The sequence below is a fragment of the Zonotrichia albicollis genome, chromosome 2 (assembly GCF_047830755.1).
Source record: "Zonotrichia albicollis isolate bZonAlb1 chromosome 2, bZonAlb1.hap1, whole genome shotgun sequence".
NCBI lineage: Eukaryota > Metazoa > Chordata > Aves > Passeriformes > Passerellidae > Zonotrichia > Zonotrichia albicollis.
The window spans coordinates 98,287,639-98,313,898 of NC_133820.1; the positions used below are offsets into that span (position 1 = coordinate 98,287,639).

Sequence of the window (26,260 nt, forward strand, 5' to 3'; positions counted from 1 at the left end):
GCCAAGATTCTTCTCCACATCTCTACCTGTGATGAAATTAAACTTAATGGAGTAACAGTATGAACCCAGTCACTTGCCACAATTTTGTAGATCACCTTCTGCACTGGATTAGGAAAATACCTCACATATCAGTTCCTATTCTACTGTATCCCCACTGCAGGAGCAACAGAATATTCTTGCTGAGTGGGGACCTTTGCATCTCAAAGTGAGATACTCAGTGAAGTCCATCAGATGCAGGTTTTTTAGATCCTTGAGAATTTCCATTCAAGAGTCATGCTGTGTTACCCTAATATTTAAATTGCTAGGCATTCATGGTTACATTACATCACAAACTTCCCTGTATATTCAGAGCATACCTAACTGTAGCTACACACACATCATCTGATCTATCATGAAAAAAGGTAAAGAAATTATAAACAAAGATTAAAAAAGGAAGCTCTCAGTATGAATTTATATATTCATGTGCATTATGTTTACACAAAACACACAACTATAATCTTTTCTCATCTAAACTCAACTTTTTGAAGACTTTGTAATCTACATGTAGTGATGTCATTATCTGAAAACCAAGCAGGAAAATCCCAGTTTATTCTCCACTATCCAAAATGATGAAAATTGAACAATATTCTTTATTTTACCAGTTTTACAGTAATTTTTTCTTTGCTCTTTGAAATACACTGTGCTTAAAGAAACTGTGGTCTGTGTTATGTGGAACAATGGTATCTGAAGGCAGAGCCCTGCTGTCTCAGACACAAAGCAGACACAATAAAGTTTTGAACCTCCACTTCAGGTTTTCACTTAAGTCCCAGTAATACAAACAATTTAAGACAATGTTCAGCTTCAATCTTGCTGACTAGGGCTCCAAATCCATTATAAACATAACTGGATTCTAAAAACTGAAACACAAAGATGCCCTGTCTCCTCCCTTTCCAGAGCCATCTACCAAAAGGAGACAATCATTATGTTTTATTTGATAGGAAACAAACACTGCATCAGCTATCAGCCTGAACCAAACACTTACCCATTTATTTTACAGCCTGGCCTCACTTCATGCATTTCCCAGGCATTAATGTATTTTCAGATACAGTTATGTAAAAATTATTTATTCTTTTATATTTGAAAAATTTCTTTGGGCTTAGTCAGCCTCTCTCAGATTCTAAGACTTCTATTAGTAAGTGATGAATCAAGGTCAAATGCAACTTCTGTTACTTCTTAGAGACAGTCTTCAGCTGGACTCCATCCACTTTCTTTGGAAAGTGATGGCTCTTCTTTCTTTACCTCCAAATTGTGACCAGTCTTTTCCAGCAAATTGAATTAATACTGGAAATTCTATTAGTTAGTTAACATTCTATTAGTTATTATGTTACCTTGCCATTGCTCCCCTGCCAGTGAAAGAGCTCGCCTGGGACTCAGGTACATGTCCTCCCTCCACAGAAATGACTCCCTGCAGTTCTGAAGATGCATCCTCACGAAATGAATGGGCTCTGCAAAAACAATTTTTTTTTTTTTTTTTAAGAATTCCATGCAGCCTTCACCAGACTTTCCCCCATCTGGTTCTCTCCACCACTGCATAAGGAAACAGTCCAGCACATTGCCCTCTCCCTAGTAATACAGCATTTGATAACCTTGTTGCTAAGCCTGGGCTCCTATTCTTCTGGGGCCATCCAATATGAACTGAAGTCAGTGGAGGCTCTGCCACATATTCCAGCAAGCTCAGAAACTAAAGACAACTTATTAGCACTTAAAAAATCAGCATTTCAGGAAAAAGAAGATTAAATTTTAGCCTCATCTTTCAGAAACAGAGTTTTGAAATTGACTTCACTGGAAGCTGGACTTTATGAGGGTTCACTCCAGATTTTTTTATAGTACTCCTTGGTTTCCTCTGTGTTTTTCAGTCTTTAGTATTCACTTTTACAAGACTTTTTTACATCCATTAAGAATCACTTTCTTCCCCCTTTGTAATGGAAACAAGAACTCTCACATGGGTCTGTTAATCTGTGCTGCCAGGAAAACACTGACAAAAATGATACTTGCAGTATCTTCATAAGAGTTGGCAGCAGCATTGTGAATGCCCACAAAAGAATAATCAGCAGCTCAATTTTATGTACACTCACAGCTCAGAAACTAACAAACAAAGAATTAAAACATTATTATTTCTACCCAAAGAACAATGCAAAAATAGATCCTGACAGTCCCAGGATTCTCAACTTGTTAACTGTTTTCTACTTCTCCTCTATTAAAAAAACACCATTTAGTATTGAAAAACTTTTATAACCTAGTTTATGTTGCCAGTGCTGAGAATATTGTGGTTGCCAAAGTTAACGTCCTTCTAAGGGACAATGAACAAACTCATGGCACAGGCATTCATCACAGATTACCAGATTCACAGAGCCCACACTCAGCCCAAGAACTCTCTTGAGCTGAATGCTGAGAGAATAGTAGAGTTTGTCCACCTTTTTTAGTATTTCCTGAAGAAATTGCCTACAGACCTGCTGGAGAAAGGATACTGGACTAGTTAGTGTTTTAGACTGCACTACCATGGCTGGCTTTAAGTATTTTATTCCCGTCTACCGAGTAATATACATTTTGTGTGATCTTAGCAATAAATTCTAATATTGTTAATGGCAGTGCCTAAGAAGTATCTAAGTTCCCATTACAACCAATGGCCATCTCAGGGCTTGATTCAGCTGCTTCAGAATAGAGTCTGGTACAATCTGTAACACCTCAGAATACTTTATTGGACTTCTCCAGAGCACACAGCTCTCTCCTCACATCCACTAGTGCCAGCTAAATGCTACAAATACTCTGTAGTATCGCAAATAGCATTAGATGCCTATTTCAGGCAACTAAATACCTCTCATAATCAAGAGAGCCAAAGGAGCCTGGAGAGTTTCTGAGTTTGAGGGTAAGCTGAGCAGCTCCCTGGGTGCTGCTGACCACCAGTACTGACTACATCTCCACTCAGGACAGCAGGAATGCAGGCACCTGCTCACATAAAGACACTGAAATCCAGATGTCTACAGAGCACAGCTGAATCCTACTTCCAACTTTAGACAGCCAACCTGTGTATATAAGCTGATGTGCTGCCTCTCCTATTTGAGCTGTTTCTATACAGAGGCTGGGTTTTAAAAATGGAGATTCGTTTGTTATTTTTGGGGTTTTTTTATTTTTGTTTTAACAAAATGAACCAACTTTACAACACACTACAGAGTAAGACTATGGGAACATGAATCACTGCAGCAAAAACGAGCACAGCATTTTAAAGATCAGTAGCAGCTTTCTGTTAAGTGCTGCAGTGAATGCTTTGTCTTGGTGACGCCTCATTCCACAGCAGAAAAGTGCTTAAGCACATCCTTAGCATTAAGCATAAATTTAACACCCACAGACTTTATTAAGAACTAAGTAATGTGTTTAATTGCTCTGTTGAACTACAGCAAATAGGAGCTGGAGGAAAGCAAAGGCAAAGAAGAAATGCTGCTACTCTAGCAAATGTGCTTTTCTTCCCAACATCTAATAGTTGTGGATTTTGATGTAAGAGAGAGAAAACCTAAAATCATGGATGGCTTCTGTCTTTGGGTACAGACATATTCTAAAGCAAATCTGAATTTAAATTCATCTTCCAGTAATAGAGTCTAAAAAATTTTTTTAAAAAATTAAATAAAAAACCAACAAAATTTTTAATGGTATTATGAAGTTATTGTATATACTTAGCAGCACTCATTTCAAGAACCCAAAAATCTTAAATAGGAGATCTCTTTTACAGAGCAAGACTGTATCTTCTTACCCATCTATGAAGTCCTGCAATTAATGCTGGTAATATCAAATGTTCCTTTCAAAAAAATTACTCTTCAAGACCATCACCATGATGATAAAGTGCAATTCATATTTCAGTCCCTCTATCTGTCAAAGTCATTGCCTCTGAAATTGCAGATGACCGTAGGGATTTAATTCTACATTTAAACCCTTATAACCCCCCCTCACATCCCAGCCAGTAATTCCCTTCTGTGAGCCGCCAATCACTGACATCCACTACAAATAGGACACTAAAAAAAGGAAAGGAAGAGGCTCATTTCAATCTGTGTTTTCACTTTTTCTAACACATCACTGTTAATGGAGGGAAAGGGACAGGGCTTTTTTAAATCTCCCTAAGGAAACCATGGAGTAGTGCAACAACAACAAAAAAACCTTACTGTGCAGAACAAATCAGACCCATTTTCACTACTGTAGGTACATCTATGTGACAGAAGGTACCATGAAAGCAAAGCAAAAAGAAATAAAGGACCAATTCAAACAGAGCATCCATAGCAGCTGCTAGTGACATGCAATCCAAAAATCACCATAACAAAGGGAGTCCCATCAGCCCATCAGGATTCTGGGAGCTCTGGTCTGGGTGTGCATTTGAACAGCAAGAGACAGCCTGACAAGATCCACATAGAGGAGGTGGTTGGCGGTAACAAGCCAAAAGCAGAAAACTTTTTCCAGCCTTTAGAGATGCTATGGATCATCAGGCATCTTTCCACAGGCCCAGCAGGCTTTGCCCAGTCTAGATGAATGACTCCTACTGTGCAACAGGTAAGTGCAAGCTCACTGGCATGTTTCGAACAGCCACTTTGAAACTATCAAAACTAGAGAAAGGTGAATGTAAAGAAACTATTACATTTCCTCTGTACAGTGGGACACTCCAAAAATCCAGCACAAAAATGATGATACTCTTTATACACTACAGATTTTCCCTATCACAGGAACTAGGCAATTTGCAGAGGCTGCTTTAAGAAAACCAAACGTTCCCAAGGCTTCTCACTGTATGGTGCTCAAAGGATCTTTTTCTTGCCCATATCCTACATACCTTGTTGAAAGCATAGACCCTGTGTGCTATCTGTGTGGTGACTTAAGAAATGAGTCACCACACAGATGAGTTAGTGCAACCTCCCTGTGTCTGTCTCTTCTATACTTTGGATAGATGATGTCAAGTCTGTAAAGTGCACTGGGCCAACAATACCACAACACAATATTCCCATAATATTCCATGCCATTCCCAGAGCTACAGGAGTTCCACAAACTATGCAGCAACCTGTTCTTCTGACTGTGATGAAAGGAAAATATTACCTGATATAGCCATTTTCAATCCTTTCGATATCTTCATCAGCAGCTCTGACCGATAGGCTGTGTACACCAGGGTAGGAGTGCTGGGTGTTGATTTTTGCCATTTTGCTTTACATATCAACATCTAAATGACAGCTGAAACGGGAAAAAAAATATGAAGGCTTCAAAAGGAATGTGCTCAGTACTCAAAAAGAGTTCTTTATTAAAACAGTTGAACAGCAAAAAGCAATTTCAACCATTTGAAGGACGGTGTGTGATATTTACACACACATATGACATGTGTTTCTCAATTTATTTGCAGTAGACAGAAGAAAAAGTGTTAGTAAAAATTCATCATGACCAAAGCAAAAGGGTTACATGACATCATATTCTTTTAGTCTCTGGGCTTTACGGACTACCTACACTGTCATAGCTATTATCCATAGTGAAATTGCATTTAAAATGTCATTAAAAGAAGGTTAGTAAGAAAGTCAACTAAAAAAAGCCAGGTAATACATGTGCTAGAACAACCTATTCCACTTTAGATTGATTTCCCTGTGCTCATTTTATCTATTTTATGATTAAGACTTTTACTCCAAAAATCCATATTAACCAAGCAGAAAATTAATGACATTTACCCCTTAGTTTAATGCAGGCCATGCTATAATTCTGTATTATTAAAACTCTGCAGTAAACACACACCAGGGAGTTTTATCACAATGCTTCAAAACAGTCTCTGTTAAGATATTTAGCAGCTTATCTCCTACAAGTTTTAAAAGATTTGTCTAAATTCCTTTCCAGATTGGATCTTCAATGCCTTCCCAAATTCATATCACATCTACTACTTACAAAATGAGTTTTAAGACTCAAGACAAGTGTCTTACAAATGAAGGACTGAAAGAATTTCAGTGAAAACTTTGAATTTTTCAACAAGGAAAAAAAAGATTTAGAAACTCCATTCAGGAACCTTTTTTGTTTGAAATATGACTAGAATGAAATTCCCTCAGGATCAATCAACTCCCTCACACTAGGTTGTGTCCATTTTTCACCTGGAATCCTCTGTGTCATTGACCACACAAGATCCACCTTCAACACCAAATGAAATACAGATCTTTCAAAAACTTTGTGACCTGAATCATTCAGGTTATTACCCATGGTTAGAATATTACACACCCACTTTCTTGAAAACAACATACTTGACTTACCCTTCACTCAATTCCCAGACAATTAAAGAAAGTAATACATAACTTCAAAAATTATTTAATATATTTTAAAGTGTTTTTTTTTTTTTTTAATCCAGAAATAATGAAACTACTCTAGAAACAGCCTTGGGCATCACGTAATATTCAAAAATTTTATTAGTACCCCTCATCACTAATTTTGCCTTAATTTAAATCAGTTACTGTCTGTGTCTCACCTTAAGCTGAGCCTTGTTCATGCTGATTAACTGAAGTTTAACTGGGAAAAAAATGGGCATTTTTATTACACATTGATATGAAAAAATTCTACTCTTTCAACCCACTCTCAGATTGGAATGCTCACTCAAAAGAATTAACTTCTAAAGTGCAGATAATTTATGTTAAAAAACAAAACCCAGTTTTAAAAGCTTGATAGTGGGAAGAATTATTCATAAGTAACAAAGCATTAACCTTTTTTCCAAAGTTGTAATTTCAGAGCAAATTTAGCACTGAGTGAAGCTCTTGACTAGTTCTGACACTTAGTTCCACTTATCAGTTCTGGTGATTCACAATCAGATTGATGTCTACCTACAGCAGTTCTTAAAAACAAGGGTCACCTGGTTTATAACCTCCAACAAAGAAAGCAACTCTGGTAAAAAAGTAAAACTGTTAAAACAATAAAAGCACGAGATAATGAAACCCTTCTGAAGTCCTGGGGTGATGTAGATAATTTGCTGCTAACACCATGGATTCCCTCACTGATAAGACACATCACTTCTGAAACTGGAGATGAGTGGACAATGCCTTTCTATGTTTCAAATGCTGTAGGTGTGGTACATGGATTTCCAGGTGCATTTGTGCATCAGTTCCCAAAAGTTTGGTTAAAAAACATGAAGTACAGCATTTCTTTACACTTAAAACTGAAATGACTGAAATTGGATATTACTAATCTAGAATTAAACACTTTTAACAGATATTGGAATTAGATACTCCAAACCTCCTGAAAGGCTTGAGTATGCCAGTGGAGCACTGAATACAGGAAACCTTATTCAGACTTTCAAAAGCTATGCCACGAAAAAAGAAAAAATACTGGCACATGAAGCCAAACACTATATTGAATTAAAAAAAACAAGAAGACAGAAAGCAAGAACAGGACTAAATAGTCACCTTCACCACTGCAGATGTTTATTAACAGTATTCCTCAGGGCTCTGTTGGAAAACCTGCTGTTAGTAATGCTGATGGAAAGATGAAGTGGTGATACAGTAACGTCTCAGGACAGCAAGAAGTTGTATAGGCAAGAGAAAGAAAAGGAATGCAGGAAACCTCAGGGTGGCCAACATAACTACAGCAAATTCTCAATTTGATGGTAAGTGATGTGCAACACAGGCAAATGGAAACCCATGAATACAGGTGAAAAGCAGGTGAAACTAATGCCCTACATGCTTCCAAATGAACCATATGTACTCAGAAAGCAAAGCTGAAAGGCTAGTTCTGGATTAAATATGAGGGAGAAATTCTTCACTATGATGGTGTTGAAACACTGGACCATGTTGCCCAGAGAAGCTGTGGATGTCCCACCCCTGCAAGTGTCCAAGGCCAGGCTGGATGAGGCTTTGAGCAAACTGGTTTGGTGGAAGAGGAGTTGGAATTACATGGTCCTTATGGTCCCTTCCAACTCAAACCAATTTATGAGCTCAGGACACAGGTACAGCTCAGAGAAACAGTGTGCTCACTGCAGGGCAGCCTTGCTGACACAACTGACAATGTATACATGGAACATGTTAATGACACAAAAACCACTAAAACTGCTCCATGAAACAACAGTGCAGACTCATCTGGAGCACTCCAAGTCCTTCTCTTAATCAGAAAGACAAAGCAGAATAACAGCATGGCAAGAATGATTAAAGACCTAGAAAAGGGAGAGAAAAGGAAAATGGGGCCTGCTCACCCTAAAAGGTGAAGACTATAAAGTTATAAAATAAAAATATGTAGGTAAAATTTCAGGTCATTTCAGATCCCTTACAATCATTTCAGCTGTAAAATTCATGTTTAATATACAGTGGGGTCTGAACTCTTATTCTGCCCTATACTGGAGGAAAGGAGAGGGGGAAAATTTCACAGAAATACAACTCTACTATTAAGCAATAAAATACATTAATATATTTTTGGAAGAAGGTAGGAGGAGTGGTACCAGCTGTGGTAGAGAGAGACTGAACACAGGACAGATACAAATAAACACTGAGGTAATTTGGGTACAGTGCAGGTGCTGAGACCTCCTGAAGCAATATGTTTTGGCAGTGCATAAAGCCCATAAAGCTCTGACAAATTACTAACTATCTGATGAAGAAGAAATATTTGTTCCTTACAGGCCTCTAAGAACCCTAATGATTAATGTTTTTACTAGTCTAGGGAGGAGATTGACATTTCAACATTGGATCCAAAATATGGCAAGTAATTACTAAGGAGCAGCTTAACAGGAGTCAGCCAGCAGGAAAGTCCTGAAGAGTCAGGAGGCTCCATAAACAGCTTTTGCAAGGACACAGAGAGACAGCTCCAACCATCTGGGACCTGCAATCCCAAAACTGCCACTAAACACTGGTCCTCACAAGGCAGTGTCAAGAAGCGAGTAGAGCTCAGTTTCATATTTAAAACTAGGCAGAGTGGCAGGTTGGCCTTGGCTGGCTGCCAGATGCCCACACAGCTGCTATTGCACTTCTCCTCTTCAGCAGCCCAGTGGGAGAAAGCTCACCATGGATCAAGAGGAAAAAACAGGAAGAAAAAGGACATTGGAAGACCAATTGTCATCACAGTAAAATGGGCTCAAACTGCAGAAAACTCAATTTCGTGCAAATAAAAATGGAGGTGGATGGCAGGAAACAAAGGCAAAACACTCTACCACTCATTTTCCCCAGATTCAACTTTACCCCTACATTCCCAACTCCTCCAGCTCCTCTACCCTACCCAGCAGCAGCACAGGGGCTGGGAATTGGAGGCTGCAGTCAGTCCCTGTTCCCTCCCTGCCACTCCTTCCTCCTCACACCGTGCCCCTGAGCCAGGCTGGGTCCTTGCTGCAGGCTGGGTCCTTCACAACCTGCTCCACAGGCTGCAGTCCTGCAGGACAAACCTGCTCCACTCTGGGTCCTCCATGGACCACAGTTCTTGTCAGGACAGTCTGTTCCTGCACAGGCTCCTCTTCACTGGCTGCAGTCTGCTTCAGGAATGGGTCCTCCACAGTGGATGTCTGCTCCATTACGGAGCCCTCCAAGACTTGCAAGGGAATCCTGCTCCAGTGCTCACAACACCACCTCTGCTCCTTCTTCTCTGACCTTGCTTTCTGCAGAGATGGTTTTCACCCTTTTTTTTCCCCTCAGTCCCCTCACACTGCCTTTGTGGCATCCTACCCTTATTTAAGTGCTTTTTCCCTGAAGTGCCACCCTCTTGGCCACAGGGGATGAGCTGGAGCTGGCTGGAGCCATTTGTGTGCAGCACAGGCAGCCCTGGCTGCTGCCCACATCAGCCCCTCACCCCCTGCCAGCCCCTGGCACTGCACCCATCCTGGTACCTGCCTTTTATAAATAACAACTACCTGGGAACTACACTCTCTGCCCTGAATATTTAATGCTAATAATAACACTGAGGGTAAAACTTGATTACCTAAAGGCTGACAAGTCTGGTAAATCCATGTTAGGCACTTAGAACAGGTATTTAGCTTACAAGTCATTTAACAAAAAACATAGATAGACAGACAGACACGTCCTCTGAGCCTCAGTCAGCCTCACCCAGCAAAATAAAACTTGAATCTCTCCTAGCTCATGAAAGATTGGCATCTTTACCAATGCCTCAAGCAGAATTTTAACATGCTTTCTCACCTAGTCTTTTCTTCCTTGCTACCTATTGGGTAGGACTGAAAGAGATTAATAATCCCACACTCAAGTATATTGCTTTTCAGTGCCTAAATCACTGAGACTGAAACTACAGCTAAATGAGACAGATGTATTATCCTAAAAATGTAACAATTTACATACATGTAATTATTACATACATGATAGCACTCCCTACTTGAAATGTAAATTGTCAGGCTCTTTTATCTTCTTCTTTTTGGATTCAATAGCAACTGAGGTTTTGTGTCAAATTATTTTAAAGACACTCTCTGGTATAACAGAAGCATTTTTAACAAGACAGCCAGTTGTTTTTACAACAAGTATGAGTTCAAGTAACATATGAAAATTTTGGATTCACTTAAGTATTTCCTAGTTTTGAATATCAAGTTCTACTTGTCTCTTTAGGGCTACATGTAGAAGCAGAGCTACGAAGGCTGCAGTATCTAAATTTTAGGAGCTCTGCCATCCAGTGAATTTCCTGAAGCAGGAATGCAGAAATGCAGGTGAGCAGGAACAGGGCACTAAGAAGGAAGCTACCTATGTGAAATGACTGAAACCAAACTGGGATATGGAGAATAACTTGGCTTCCAAATCCAGGCCCCAAGCAGTGGCACCCAATTCACAGCCACAACCCCCCTCTTTCTCAAGTCAATTCACCTGTCTGCAGCAAATGGCATTGTGCTGAGCAGCTGCACCTCAAAAATGAGAAACCTTTTCAAGTCTGCTTCAAATTAAGCAAGAAAAAACCAATTTTCCTCCTTTTTCCAGAGCCTGCTCTCAGTAGCTTATGGGCTCCAAATAGCTTTCTTATGGGTTTTCAGCACTCTAGAACACCTATGGCAGGAGGTTTTCAGCACCCACTGCAATGTGGACACAGTCAAGGCCTCTGAGCAGCTTTGTGGCCTGAGTTTCAGACAATTTTGCACCATCTCAGCAGGAAAAAAAACCCAACACACAGGTACACACTTTAATATTACAAATTATAACAAATCTAGGAAGTTGATAGCTATCCACTAAACCATCAAAGTGGCTCTGCAGATTGTCAAACATCTGTGAAGGATCTTTGAATCACTGTAGTCTCCCTCTCAAGAGCACTGAGAGTTCATGTTTTGGAGAGTTCATACTCCAGCAGTTCCCTTCTGGGGCAGAATATGCCAACCCAACCTGACTTAATCCAAAATTGTTAACCAACCAAGAATTAATACACCTGATACAAAGTAAATGTAGTTGTTCATCAAGCTATTTATACCACCACTTAGTATTCTTAATGCTTATTTGTTTAGAGTAAAAGGACTACAGAAAGAAAATATGGCAGAATTCAAAAAAGAGTTTTTCAAGATGAAATATGTATCACCACCACAAATCAAAAGATGACTTTACATATGATTTTATAATGCATCCAGTGTGTTTGTGTGGTTAAAACACTGTTGTTCTTGAAGCTTTCAGCATTTTATTGTTGTAGAAGCAGTGATAAGCTGCATAGGATCACTAACATCATTTTAGTTAAGACACGTTCCAAATCCTCACACAGCCTCTCAGGTTCAACCCTGATAAGCCTCTGGGATTTATTCTGGGATTTGACCTCCACCTACATGATCCTTGTTATATCACTTGTTAATAGTTATGGCTCAGCTGTGCATTATGTATCTTGTGTGTGTTCTGTGTGACAGGCTGCAGCTCCAGTGATGCAACCCCTAATGGCAACAAATGGGCATCAAACACTGCACACTGGAACTTCTAAATGATGACATGGTTTGAAGACAAGGCACAAAATCCTATTCTTCAAGGATTTGGAGGTTTGCAAATTCACCTGCACACTGGACTCTGGCACACTCATCTGGAAATCAGCTTTGTATGAAGGCCATTAGATCAAACTCAGGGAGTTGGAAAAAACAATCAGCAGTACCAACTTACCCTCATGAATTCATTACAGTTTAAATCAACAATTCTTAAATTCTAGGGCCTCTTTTAAAAGCACACTTTTCAAAGTTTATCACTCTCTGCTACATCATATTGCATTTTCTACACTCTATGAGCACTGACATCTCCTGAGAATGCACATAATTTATATGCATAGCCCAGCAGCCTCAGGACCAACCAAGGATTTCAAATACTCTATCTTTTACAGGTACTTTAGATGTGCATGCACTTCATAAAGCATTGCATTATTCATGTATGTATAATTTATAGTTTTACAATGAAATGCACATGATTACCTTTGATCTATTTGATGGCTGAGTCTCTGGCACCTTTTAGTACCAAAACAATCATTCAAATAAACTGAATTATTGGGACAGAGTTTTCCTTCTGTAACTACAAACTATTGGCAATATAGTTCCATTTTCTAAGATTTACTAAAGTTTTCTGCAGACCATTTTCTGCAGATGAATTCTTTTTTAGACTGGCAGATTTTCAGGAGAAACTAGCTGTGGATATTAAATTTAATATTGTAAATTAAAACACAGAAAATTAAAAATTACAGCTGACAGCACAAGCAAGTCCCATCATGTTGTTTCTGCTGCCACTATGGTTAACACAGCACAGGTGTCCATGTTTCTATACAGCAAATAAGGTCTGTGCAAGGCTTCTGTAGCCACTGCCTAAAATTCACTGGTTCTGCCAATGTCTCCTGTCAATGCATTCGTATTTCAAGGTAACTCTTGAAAGTGAGCATAGCAGGGGCATGAATACAGCATGAACACAGCAGGTTTGCAGCCCTGAATGTATAAAATAAATCTGTATGTTTGCATACGTGTGACTGTCACCCATTTAAATTCCCTGCCTGCCCACTTTATGCAAACCATCGGAGCCACCCCACTTGCCTGGGGAAGGGAAACACGAGGGGTTGGTAAATCGTGTCACGTTTCACAGGCCCTAAGGAGGCATCCTACCGAAGAGGATTTCAGAGATGCTAATGAGAAGAGATGGCAACACTGGAGAAGGCTGCCGGACAACGTGCTGAACCGAAATGACTGAGCTTGGGTGCAAATTGGATGGCAAAGGCTGGGATACACTGACACATGCTGATATGAAGGATGAGGTATAATTTTTTAAAGCTGATGTGTTCTTCCCTCAAGTCATTCACTACTTGTTTACCATGATTACCCTTGCTGATTCAACATCCCGACAGTCCCATTTTCATTTGAAACGTGTATTTTTCTAATCTGATGGTTTTAGCATACATACTCAAGGAAAACAACATGAAAAATACCAAAGGGAAAAAACCAAAGACTGTGCTGACTGAAGACACACAGTTATGCTATTCCAAAATCTGTAACATCTGAAACTGCAGATGTAGTTTTACTCAGTAGCAAAAATGAAAATTACACATTTTAAATACAACAATCCTTTAACTATTTGCTTTGAATGCAGCAACTATGAATCTGGAAAACAAAATATAGTTAAAACAGGTAGATCAACAGGTACCAACATCATTTCTTCAGAGATCTAAAGTAATGTTCACGTCATTTTCCCTTATCTTCCTTAGGCTTTTCCTCTTGGTAAGTGAGGGGACCTTGCACTACAGAAAGACACTGATTAGTACTGCATCTTCCACATTCTTAGGCAGACTATGGCCTGGATTACAGCACAGGATTTTTGCAAGAGATGTCATATTTCTAGAACCAAGGTCAATTTATGAGAAGCACCAGGAATCACTGGAAAATTAGTCTCTTTCACTGCTTGTAGTATTTGCTAGCATTTTTTTATACAGGGTTTGACAGCCTCATGCTTAAACCACAGGCACCAAACACTGGAGAAGTGAAGAGACACATGGATCAAGCTAGTAAAATTAAGTGTCAGTCAACAGGAATGGAATAAGTCCCTCAGCCCCACTTCGGTTCAGATTTGTGCCCTGAACCCAATTTAATTTTAAGTACATAAATCACTGCATCAATAAATCAAATTAACACTTTTCTTTAAAATTAAACAAATAAACAAAGTTTGCGTTTCCATTTCAAGCTTTTGAGCTAAGGCTTGAAGTCTGGTGCAGGACACGATGCCACTCTCACAGGCATGACAGAAGGCTTACTGTCCTCTGCTTCACACTCACCTGCCCACGCTCTCCTCCGCAGCATTCGAATTCTGCAGCTCCGTCCGTCCGTCCGTCGGTCCGTGTGCCTGGATGCGGGCCCCGGGGCGCTCTCGCTGCGGGCAGCGCTGTCCTGGCCGGCCCGGACGCGCTGGGGCCGCGCCGGGAGCCGCGCAGGGCAGCGCAGCCCGCCCGGCCCGGCGGGGGCGGCGGCGCAGGGCAGGGCCCGCCGGGGCAGGGCAGGGCCCGCCGAGCCGCCCCTCCGCGCGGCGCGGGCGGATTACGGCCGCAGCCCGAGCGCCTAAGCCCGGCTCACCGGGAAAAGCAGCTCGAAGGGCTTTGCGATCCTGTTAAGTTCTCGGAGAGGATCAAGACGTCAAAGGGGCTCGGCGGCGCCCCGGCACATTTCGTGCCACGCCGAGGAAAGTTGGGAGCCCGGCGCGGGCAGGGCAGGGCAGGGCCGGCCCGGGGCCGCCGGCGGAGCGAGGAGCCGCAGCCCCGGGCGGCGAGACGAGGAGCGGCGGGGCCGTGAGAGGCGGCCACACGCGCCCCTGCCCGCGGCAGCCGCTGTGCCCCGGCGGGGCGGAGCCGTGCCGGGCGGGCCCTCACCCCTGTCCCCCGTGCCGGGCGGGCTCTCACCCCTGCTCGCCGGGGTGGGGGGCGCGGCCCCAGCGCCCCTGGGCCGGGCAGGGTCCGGCTGCCGCCATCCGCCCCTGCCGCGCCTCAGCCGCCGCGGGCCGTGCTGCCGGGAGAGCCCGTGCGGAGCGGGAGGCAGGAGCGCTCGGGGCCGGCACGGAGAGCCGGCTCCCCGCTGCCCTCCCCTCGCACACAGCACCCGCGGCTCTTGCATCTGCCGCCGGCGGAGGGGCCGGAGGCAGCGGGGGTGCTCAGGAGGGCGGCTGGGGACGTGCCGCTGCCGCTCGAAGCGCTTCCCCGTCGGCAGCCATCGGGGAGTGCATTTCCCGGGCTCTGGCTCCGCCGTCCCTGCGGGTCCTGCCCGAGGGGAGCCGCGAGGAGACGGATGGAGCCCCACAGCCGCTCCCGGCACTGCTGCTGGGACCGGCACCCTCTCCATCGTGAGAGGCGCTTCTCCTCGCCGTACCGATGGATAGGTTTCTTCTGCAGCTCTCTGGCCCTTGCTGCCTGACCTCCTTGAGGGTGCTGACCCTCATTTTCCTGTGCTGGAGTTACCTCCAGGCTTTCACGCTCCCCCGAACGCCATCTGTTTAGTTCTGATTCTGCTTTTCACAGGGTTCAGAAGAGCTGGAAACAAAGAGTGTGTATGATTCATAAAATGATTTTTCAGCTGGGAAATGTCAGCAGAAGCCATGTCATTCCTAACTGAAAGGCTGCTGCACTTTGCTGCATGTCAATTGAGCTACATTGAACACAACGGGACATTAGAAAAGCATTCTGAGTGCTCGGGTTATTATCGTGCTTGTCAAGAAAGATGAACCTCATCACACAGAAAGGGCTGAGGAGAGGAAAAGACCATGGCTAAAACTCTTAAAATCCCATCAGAATCTCGAGGTGTCTGTCTCCTATAGCTGTCACACCAGTCTTCAGAGTAACAGGGTTTTTAAGGATTAGAACATAAACCCTAGGCAGAAAAGCAGAAGGCAGAAAGCATTTGAAGAGCATCCTTTTTCATGTCCTGTGCTGCTGGGCTGACTCCTCAGGAGTTCTCCAGGCAGCATTTTGGAAGCACTGGGAATGCAGCTAACCAGCCAGGTGTGCACCAAGTGCCAGGCTGCTGTTGTCCCTCCAAAGGCTCCAGCACTGGTTGCACTTCCCAGGTGTTCCATGTAGATCCTTGCAGGGCCTGGCTTCCTCCTTAGACAAGGTTTTACATCTTGCTCTTATGTTCTGGTTGCAACATGAAGGAAGCCTGTGAATAGAGCACAGGAAAAGCTATGGAGACTTCCAGAAGGTCCCAGATATGGACATTAAGGGGATCAGGCTGAACCAACAAAAATGAATGTCCACATCCAGAAGGGCACCACTGTCCAAAGTCTGTTGTTGAATTCAGTAGTACTGCTGCAAGGGAATTCTGGAGAAAAGATTGTGTTAAAGTTGTAATACATCTTCACAGTACCTCTAAACCAGTTGCCTAGGAATTGAAGATGACAGGAATAAAAAATTCTGTTTTCTTTTTCCATTTTCTGAGTTGTTAAGTGTGAATTAAAACATGCTTATTCAGGGAGAAAATGTTGCTTCTTTCCAACATATTCATAATTTCCATGAAATTTTCTTTCCAAGTTTAGTTCTTGCTTCATTTGTACAATCATTAAGCCAGTCCCCTGAGAGCCATCAACAAGTATGTTCAGCCTGCTGACAGCTGCAAGGTATCATCCATCAAAATTATTATGTTCATCAAGGCACTACTGATGATTTATCTCAGTGGCCTAAAGTTATTGGTCTTAGATAGACACCTCTTTAAAACACAACCATGAATTACCATGTCTAATTTTAACAAAGCATTTTTCAGTTTTATATGCAAACTAAAGAATAATTTTGTACCATAATGTGTGCAATTAAGCAAAGCCTCCATGATAGTTTGTGACTGGAAATTATAATTAATAAGAAAAGGAAAATCTGAGTTCCTGCACAGTTGGACTTCAGTGATCCTTGTGGGTCCCTTCCAGCTCAGGATATTTTATGATTCTGTATAATGATAGAAAGGAGTGAGAAAAGCATCCTTTCACTGCAGTAATTTGCCAGTTCTCAGTTGCTGTAAACTGATATAGGTCCCAGGTAATCAATGGAGTTGAGTTTATTTACAGTACCTGGCTTTGCCTACACAGCTCCCTTTTGAGGAGCTCTGACATTACTCTGATAGTTCTCTCAAGACTGCTGTGCTCTGCAGTGAAGCGCTGCCAGGATGCATGACAAAAGAGTAAGGTGTAATAAATAAATAAATAAATAGAGGAATGTGTTATAAAACCTCATTTTCTTCAAATTGAGAAACCATAATTTCCTGTTTGCAATGTAGCTTTGCCCTGTTTCTCCTGATTGTTCCACTTCAGAGGAATTAAATGAACCAAGATCTGTGAAATAATTGGACTGAATTGCCAACCTTAGAAAAGCTCATTTGGTTTTGTTCCCAAGAGAAACACTGATTAGATCTGCCTTAGAAAGCCATTCTCATTTGAACAATGTGAGTTATGATTCGGAGAGAACCTGCAGGATTGGAGCTCCAGTGAACAAAACTGTGACATCAACATGTGCAAATGCAAGACAAAAAGATTCAAAAGACAGAATAAATAGAAACAAACAATAGAAACATCCAAATGAGGCATGTGAAATCCACATCATAGGTATTTTCACAGTTTTTGAACAGCCTGATCCTGTGAGGAACTGACTATTGTAGAAAACTGAACATAGCCAAGCTTCTTTCATAGACTAGTCCCACCAGAGCCAAGGATGTCCTGATAAATAAAAGGAAATGGTCACACGTACCTGTGTAGTGTCCTACAATGGAATCTCCATGTTGTCCTAAGTATAAGTGAACAAGCTCTAGTTATTTTACCTTACTCTGCACCACTGGGGTGAGGTCCAGTAAGGGGGCAAGATAAGGGTCTGGTATTCTTTTTTAACCAAAATTCATGAGCTTTTACCTGGCTGGAGTAAAAATAAATTCTGAATGCAAGTAGCTGCTGTGTCCCTTTGAAATCAATGAAAAGCATCCCCCAGGTTTTGGTGTAACAGGGTTGGGTCCTTGTTACACACACAAAAGCCTGAGCATCCACCTAAAACCAGGCATTTTTTCAAGCAAAATCACAGTGCAAGCTCTGCAAAGAATGAATGGTAACCCTCTAACTTTGCTTGGTGACGGAGGCATTGCCCAAGAGCAGAGCAGGGCAGGGACAGGTGAGGATCCTTCCCCCCCTGCCGTCCCAGCAGTGCTGCTCAGCTGGAGCAGTTTGGTCACACAGTTTTGGAGCAGTTTTTCCACAGGTGCCCCAGCCCGCTCTCTGTCACAGGAGAGCCCCGAGGGATGGAGAGCACACGGTCACCTGTCAGCAGGGGCACTGGCTCCTGGCCCAGGAGAGGTGTGGAAATTCCTGCTGACTGCGAGCCGAGCTGAGAGCTCCCTCACCATCCTGTGTGAGTCACACTGCCTGAAGACACCGGCTCCTACAGAGGAGCGGGGAGCTGTGGAATTCTCCTGTGGAGTTTCGTGCTCCTTTATTTAAACAAACACCTTTGCAAATGCAGCCATGTTAGTGTTCCCCAGGTGGCTAGCTGCAGATAATAAGTATACACAATAGCACTTCTTTTGTTATTATGGTTCTCAGGACAATCCTATCCCTTAATGAAAATAAAACTATCCTGCTGTCTCTTAGGGGAATTTCAGCAAAATGCTAGTCAGGCCTGAGGCACAGGCTGGGAGACAGCCCAGCTCCTGCAAACAGAATGAATTGACATTTCCATTTTTGTGAATTCCATTTCACATAATGGTGGTCCATTAGCAGCAAGCACAGGAAAGAGAGATACTTATGTGAAATATAAATTAGGGCTTAAAAACCTTTCCCATTGTGCTGTATGATGGCAGTCACTGCCATTGCTGGGCCTCACTAATGAGTCTGCAGAAAGCCAGCTGACAAGTCTGCAGCCAAATGTTGGTAATCACAGATTAAAGACGTCTCTTTCATGAACTCAGAAATATCTTTACTTGGATCTAACAGCAGCCTGCACAGGCTCTGTGATGGACTGTTCTGAGATAGAGGAGACAATTGATGAGTGGTAGATCTCTGACTGCTGTCTGTAAGCACTGAGTCAAGTTGTAAACTTAGAACTACAGAAATGAAAGAACTAAAAAATGTGTATAGGAGGGCTACTGGGAGCTAACAGCTCCAAGTGTCCTTGTTCCGACCCTCATTGTTCTGACCTTCATTTCAACAGCAGTTTGAGTAGTCAAATGCCTCTTGCTATCTTACATATATCAGTGACTATCCTATCCTATCCTATCCTATCCTATCCTATCCTATCCTATCCTATCCTATCCTATCCTATCCTATCCTATCCTATCCTAACTTCATTTTAGGGGTTGCAACTAAATGATCTGTAAGGTTCAACCCAAGCCATTCTATGATTCTATGATTTGTCTTGGAGTTTTTTAGGCAACACCCTTTATTTCCATCTGCTGTATACAAGGCTCAAGGTGTAAGATATGTCTCCGTAGTCATAAAAAGCAAGCATTTGAAAATGTGACAGAAAGTTCAATGTTGCAGTAGAGTGCTGAGTTCTGCTGAATCTTTATTTATCTGGCACTGTTAAATGTCTCTCTAAGGTTTCTGTGGACCAGAGATTAAAGCAGGGCAGGAGCAGTCCAGCTCATACAAGTTAGATAAGGCAAAGGTGAAATGCTGAAATAAAAATCGCTTTTAAAGAGCAAATATCACTGGCTAGGACAGGTGAGAACTGTTGTCTTATGAAGTGGAATCAACCACAGACAACAAAGGCAAAGACTCAGGAAATCTTTGCCAATGGGAATGTTCTGTATACAGGCTTTGCTTCAACAAACAAGCTGTCTGAGGGCTGGGGTCAGTGGCAGCTGTGCTGCCCTGCTGATGTACCTGATCTGAGCAGGTTACTGGCTCTCACTCTAATTCTGGCAGCAGAGACAGGTTCCTGCTGGATGACTCTTGTCTCTCTTTGGAGGAGATGCCTTCTTTTGTAGAGTGAGTGCCAGGCTATCCATGCCCTTGTCCCCTTTTGGCTTACACACACACATGGCTACAGCATGATAGCTTACCATGGCCTGGCACAGCCCATCAGAGATGACCAGAATGCAGATATTCCTCCAGACAGTGAAATCATCTTGGTTCCAAGCCAGCTTGTCCTTGTTCCGTATCAACAGGAGTTTTATTTCAGCAAACTAATAACATACTTGAAAGCACTCTTACAGTGCTCAAAGACCTTCCATGCAGTAACTACCAGCAAAACCTAAGTTTCAAAGTTGGTGCTGCCTGTGCATGAGGAATGAGGAGGACTTTTGAGGAGGAGCTGAGGGAGCTGGGGTTGTTTAGCCTGGAGAAGAGGAAGCTCGGGGGGCACCTTATTGGTGTCTACAGCCACTTGAGGGGATGGTGCAGCCAGGTGGGGGTTGGCCTCTTCTCCCAGGCAGCCAGTGACAGAACAAGACAAAACAGCCTCAACAGCCTCAAGTTGTGCCTCTTTGCCCAGGCAGACCTGTGGAATTGCCTGGGGGGTGTTGCAGCTAATTTTCTGGGGCCTCAGGGGTATCAAGATGCCTTTGCCAATATCTCTGTAGCACCTATGAACACTATTCTGTTTCTTGTCAAATAATGTCATGTTCAGAGGGACATCAAGACAGTGTAATGCAGCAGTCTGGATTACCAGCCTGCAAAGAGATTGCAACTAATCTTCTGATGTCACTTGAAAGTCAAATGAGACATGGCAGCACAGCTGCCATTGGGATCTTCCAGAATGGTGCCTTCTTTTCAGCACAGAGGAAACTCAAGGAATACTCTGAGTGGTTTTCCTGAGAGCTATAGACAGACCCAGAGAGTTTTTGGGAAAAGCTTCAGAGGCTGGCAGTAAAACAGAAGAATTTATGAGATTAACACTGCTAAAATCCTGAGTGGCTAATAAGACTTAACAATGCTTGCACTTTCCCATGCACAGAACAACAGATAGGGGCTGGGGCTGATTTGATGCTGGTAATGGTTAAAGGGGAAGGAATGATTTCACAGAATATATTCATTAAGATTTGCTTCCCATTTATTGCCTTACATATAAAGAATAGCCTGAAGGACGAGTTTCATGAGCTTAGCAAGCAGCATTCCTAAAGTTTATCCTTAAACCCTTTTCTTGCCAAGGGAGGTGGGGATTGTTAGAAAGCATGATGTGCTAGGTGTTTTATACAGAAAGAAGGAGATTAAAACTGAGCTTCAGACACTTGTGTCACGCTACTGAGAGACTGGCAAGGAGAGCTCTGCAGTTTCTTCTGTCCCTTCCATTGCCATGCAGCTGTCTTTTCTAGAGAAGAGCTAAGAGTCCTTTTGGCATTAGAACCCTTCTTTGAGTGACAAATAATATTTAATTCTGGGACTGATCAGTATAGAAACAGCTGGTGACTGACATGTGGCTGCTATTCATAGAGAGGCAAGCCAGATATCTGGTTTGCATGGCAATTCTGAGTCAGATAAAGACAGAAGAGGACTGTCCTCTCCAAAATCAAAACCTTGAAATGTGAGTTATCATCATTCACAAGGAAACTCCATTCAATTTTCATAACTATGTCAAAAATACACCATAAAAATGAGAGAAGTCAACTTCAGAAACTTCTGGTTGCTAAAGTAAAGCCCCAGCATTAAACAACATCAAATTGTGATCAGGCTGTTCTTGGCACTGCAGGACTCACAGATATTTTCAAAAATAAATCACAAATATGTGTACTACATCAAAACTATTGAAAAGGGACATTGCAGCCTGTTTCTTTTTCTGAAAGATGTAGGGAGGTCAGGTGACTAAGTCACTGCTGCACTCATTTCAAAGAATAACAAAACTAAAATTAGGGCAGTACTTTGGAAATTGCTGTCCCACACCAAAGTCAGTAGTCCCTTTAATTGTGGCTATGTTTTGTGTATGGATAATATGCAGGAGTGAACAGTAGAGGGTGTTAGCTTAAAGGAAAACTTGATTTAACTCTGTGGAATATGTCCTGTTTAATACAATTCACAACAAGAAAAAATCAGGTACTACTGGGAAGTACCTTGTGTCTTGGTGTAAATGGCACTAGGGAACCTGTCCATGACCTCACCTCAAGAGCAAAGTAAAGGGGAAAAAAACCAATTGCAAACAAACCCCTCTTAAAATAATAAATTTTTAGAATTATTTAGGTTGGAAAAGACCTCTAAGATCATTGAGTCCAGCTATTATTCTAGCACCACTAAACCATGTCCCCAAGTGTCCCATCTACACATCTTTTAAACACCTCTAGGGATGGTGACTTCACCATTACCTGGGCAGCCTGTTTCAGTGCTTGACAATCCTTTCAGGGAAGAAGTTTTTCCTAATATCCAATCTGAACCACTCCTGGCACAGTTTAAGGCCATTTCCTCTCATTCTGTCATTTGTTACCTGGCAGAAGAGACTGCCTCTCTGTTTTTATGTCATTCATGACTAATTAATTGACTTGAATGATTTTTCAATGTAGCTTGCAGACTGGATAATTATTCTTTTGATGACTTTCTGGACAGCAGCTCAGAAAATGTTTTCAAGTAGATTTTTTTTTCTAGCATGTCTCAGTATCACTAGATTTGCCTTTGTCTTCTGCAGTGTCCTAATGTCAAAACAATTTCTTCCTCTCTTCACATAATTAGGCAGATATAAATGGTAATGGATATAAATGGACAAACCTAAGCCTCTCCTGCAGTACTCACCAGAGGGAATGACTTTACTGACAGGGCTCAGTGCTATTTTAGGTGCTGTGGATTATTTCCCCCGGCATCTAGCAGCCAGAAAAAAACGAGACTTTAATAAGTATTATGTCATATATGCCAGCCTGAACCAGATGTCTTGGACACCCTTAAACATCTCAGATGGCTCTGGACTGATGCTTAGGCAGCTAGACTTCATCCTGTTTGTTTCAATTCTGTGGGTCTGAAGAGGAAGAATATATAGAGAGATTTAAAAAATTCCTTTATTTATTTATAGGTGCTCAGGAAACATATTTGTGGCTACAGCATCCATGAGCTGTAGCTCATTCACATGCTGTTCTAACATGTGAAATCCTGAATCATGGGACTTTCCTCCCTTCCCATTCACTTAGATGCTAAATCTGAGTCCTGGATACACACCAAGTGCTTGCATTTAGATTTCAACTCTTAGATGAAAATTGTCAAGTGTAGGCCTTACCACAAACTTGGGTACCTTTATTTTTGTACATTTCAATGTTCATCTTAGTTCATAAAACCCCATGAACATCACAAATGAGACACATTTTTGAAGTATTGTATTTTACTGTATATATAATCAGGTAAGTATTATGGGGAATTAACCAAAGTCACATTGTGTCCAGCGTTCCTGTAACAAGAAGCTCTCACACTTACCTGGGGCCACTGCTGGGAGGATCAAAAGGGCAGTGCCACTGAGCTCAGCATCACAAGCTTGTAAGAAGTCCAAAGCCCTTGCAGAAGTGTTCATAGTCTAATAAAGAAAAAAAAAAAAAAAAAAGCCAAACATCAATAAATGTGCATGTAGATACAAGGTATAATAAAACTTTCTCTCTTATTACCTACTTTGCCAGAGCCAGTGCATAAATATTCTGAGTTCTGTCTTTGCTGGCTTCTGTGCAGGAGTGGCCTTGTCCTCTCAGCTTCCCCCTGACTTCTTTGAAGTTAAAAAGTGTTTGCCACTGCAAACCACGTACACACGAGGTCACATTTATAGAGGAACAACAGTTTTAGTCACTGATGGGAGGTGAGGAATTTTGTGTTCAGTGCTTTGGCATGCTGAGAACTTCCAGGCTTCTGCAGCCCAGTTGAGAGGGTAATGGTCAAAACTGGTCAGACTGGTCATTTGATTGTATGGATCTCTTAAAGCAACACAACATGGGTAGGCTTGGAAAATGGACAAAAAAAGGACCACAAGCTATTAGTCAGCTGCCAGTTTGTCACTAGGAAAGTTCCTCTTGGTGGATCAGACACCCTGCACAAAATGTTACACATTTATGAGAGAAAGGATTCCCAAAATTGCCACCAACCATGGAAAATGTTGGGGTTTTGCTGTTTTGTGCCAATTAAAAAGCACACCCCCCAAAGTTTTCCATTGTAACCCATTTCTCTGTGGAGTTAAAACCTGCAATCTCCTGCTGCTCTTACAGCCAGAATTAAGCTAAAGATTCCATAATGAGAAAGAAGAGGCAGAGAAAATTAATTTTTGTCCTTAGCACACAAAGGAGGAGTGTGTAGCTTTTGTGCTCGGGCTGAAAACACAGCGACAGAGTGTGGCTGCTCTCTGACCACAAGGGCTGGCAGAACTGAAGGGATCAGCAAGTACAACATTGCTCATCCCAGCCAGAACTAATGTGGCTGAGTGCATTTAGCCATATATTTAATTAAGGCAACAAACAGGCCAACACTCAGCTGCCAGCCCTGCAGGCGTACTCACAATGTAATTGTCTGGAAACATATTGTTAAATTCACGTGCAAAAGATATTTAGGCCCTCAATACAAAGCTGTTAGGCTGAAGTGCTGCCTCTTGTTTGTTGAGGAAGGCTCTGAGTTTCCTTCATCTGTAAAGCAGCTGCATAAAATAAAGATTGGTAGTAAATCCTAGCATGAATTTTCTTGTGAAAGAAATTTTCTCTGGTGCCATACCTCTTATAATGCATCCACAGGCAAATTACCCCATGTCGCCCATTAAGATATAAGTTTAAAAAAAATGTCAGTAAATGCCAAGATATGTTTCTGTTCAGGAAGAAAAGGACCAAGATAAATAATGAAGGGTATAACACATATAGCACACCCTGCCCTAGCTCAGAATGGTGTCTAGTCTGCCAGTTTTCTATGAGCTATCTATTAAATCCAAGAGCATCTTTCCTTTTTATGGACAATTCAGATTCAGTACCCATGACTTCCTGTACCAGTAACCCCTACAAAAACTTGCTTAGTCCTTGTATTTGTATGCTTGTATTTATACCTTTTAATACTTTGCACACCTAGCGAGGGCAAAGCTCTTTCAGTTCAAGGTGACTTTCATGTTAGATCAATGAAAACAGAAGAGAATAAACAGGCAGCATCTGTGGTAAATGAATGCACTATGCATGAAAAGACTTTCAGAACAAAACCAGGCTCTGCAGACAAGCAGAGAAGGTTGAAAATATAAAGTATGGTAGAAAGAAAATAAAACCCAATTCTTCTATATTTGCCATCTGTACTCACTGCATTGCCTGAATGTACTCCTCACACATTTCTTGGTTAAAGACTTCGGTTGCCATTTCGTCTGTGAAAAGTGAGTAGATTCACAGCATGCTGTATTAGAGCATGGGGAGATGGTGATGCTATGAATTTCTGGCATGTCAGGAGACCATCTTCCCCCTGTCATGCTGCCAGCTAGTCCCACACATGCCAGCCAGCAGGGAGAGCAGTGCTCCAAGGCCTGGAGAGCCAGAGGCTGCAGCAGGGGCAGTGGCAGCGGCTGTGCCTGCAGGCTGGGGCTAACAGGACACTCCAAGGAGGGGTGGCATGCCAGTGATCTGTCTGAGGAGAATGTTGGGCTTGAAAAGTCATCATCCCCCAATATTTATTACTTACTGCTGTCCTGGATTCTGTTTCCAAGCAGAAGCACCCAAGCTCTACATTAACTCTGAACCTACAAGCAACTGTGAAAGAACAGGATTGTAGAGAGGGTCTTAAACCAGTGCAGGCTGCTTCTGTCTGGGCTGATCCATGCAGCATCAGTGATGCAACAGCCACTGTCAGGTGGCTTCTGGTTGATTCAGGGGACTGACAGAGCTGTTTGCAAAAAAAATCTGCATACATACCATATAAAACCAAGGTGAGGTGTGTAGGGCTCTCCAATCTCCTCATCACTGTCTGATGCAGCAAAAGCTCAGCTTACAGTTGTTGGGGAGGATGGAACAGGAAAGCCTTATAAATATGATTGCCTGGCAAAAGATTTTGAGAATATAGAAACTATAAGTGAGATTGAAATGAAAGCAAGTTTTGAGATCCCTTAGTTACTGAACAACTGGAAAACAATGGTGTGGCCAGCCGAAGGTAATCCCCTCTTGATGAAACAATACCCTCTGCAAGCAGGCAGGTCCAAGGGTCAGAGCAGACCCTGCAGCTTGGCAGATAGGGCCCAAAGAGTAAGATTTAGAGTTTAAAATGTAACACAGTATGGTAATTCTTAGAGGTTGTATGGAAATGTTATAGGATATGCATGCTGTAGTAGATTGGTTGATGAGAATCTGAATATTCAACACTGAAGATGATTTTGTATTGTAACGGGAACTTCGTGCTCTTCCACTTCTCTTTCCTCCCTCTTTCCTCTCTCTTCCACTGCTCTTCCTCCGCTCTTCCTCTTCCTCTTCTCTTCTCTTTTCGCGCTCACC

At 42.3% G+C, this 26,260-nt stretch overlaps 1 protein-coding gene across 1 annotated transcript in view; it reads right to left on the minus strand.

The window, feature by feature from the left end:
• The window catches only part of CNGA3 (cyclic nucleotide gated channel subunit alpha 3), a 46,602-nt gene that overhangs the window by 15,954 nt on the left and 4,388 nt on the right, over positions 1 to 26,260 (minus strand). Inside the window, exons 2-6 of the mRNA XM_074535758.1 lie at positions 25,688 to 25,810; positions 23,253 to 23,349; positions 14,194 to 16,060; positions 5,107 to 5,238; positions 1,368 to 1,484 (exon numbers count right to left, since the gene is read on the minus strand). Coding sequence (XP_074391859.1) covers positions 1,368 to 1,484; positions 5,107 to 5,207 — 218 coding nt within the window. The 5' untranslated portion in view covers positions 5,208 to 5,238; positions 14,194 to 16,060; positions 23,253 to 23,349; positions 25,688 to 25,810. The remainder of the gene's footprint in view (positions 1 to 1,367; positions 1,485 to 5,106; positions 5,239 to 14,193; positions 16,061 to 23,252; positions 23,350 to 25,687; positions 25,811 to 26,260) is intronic.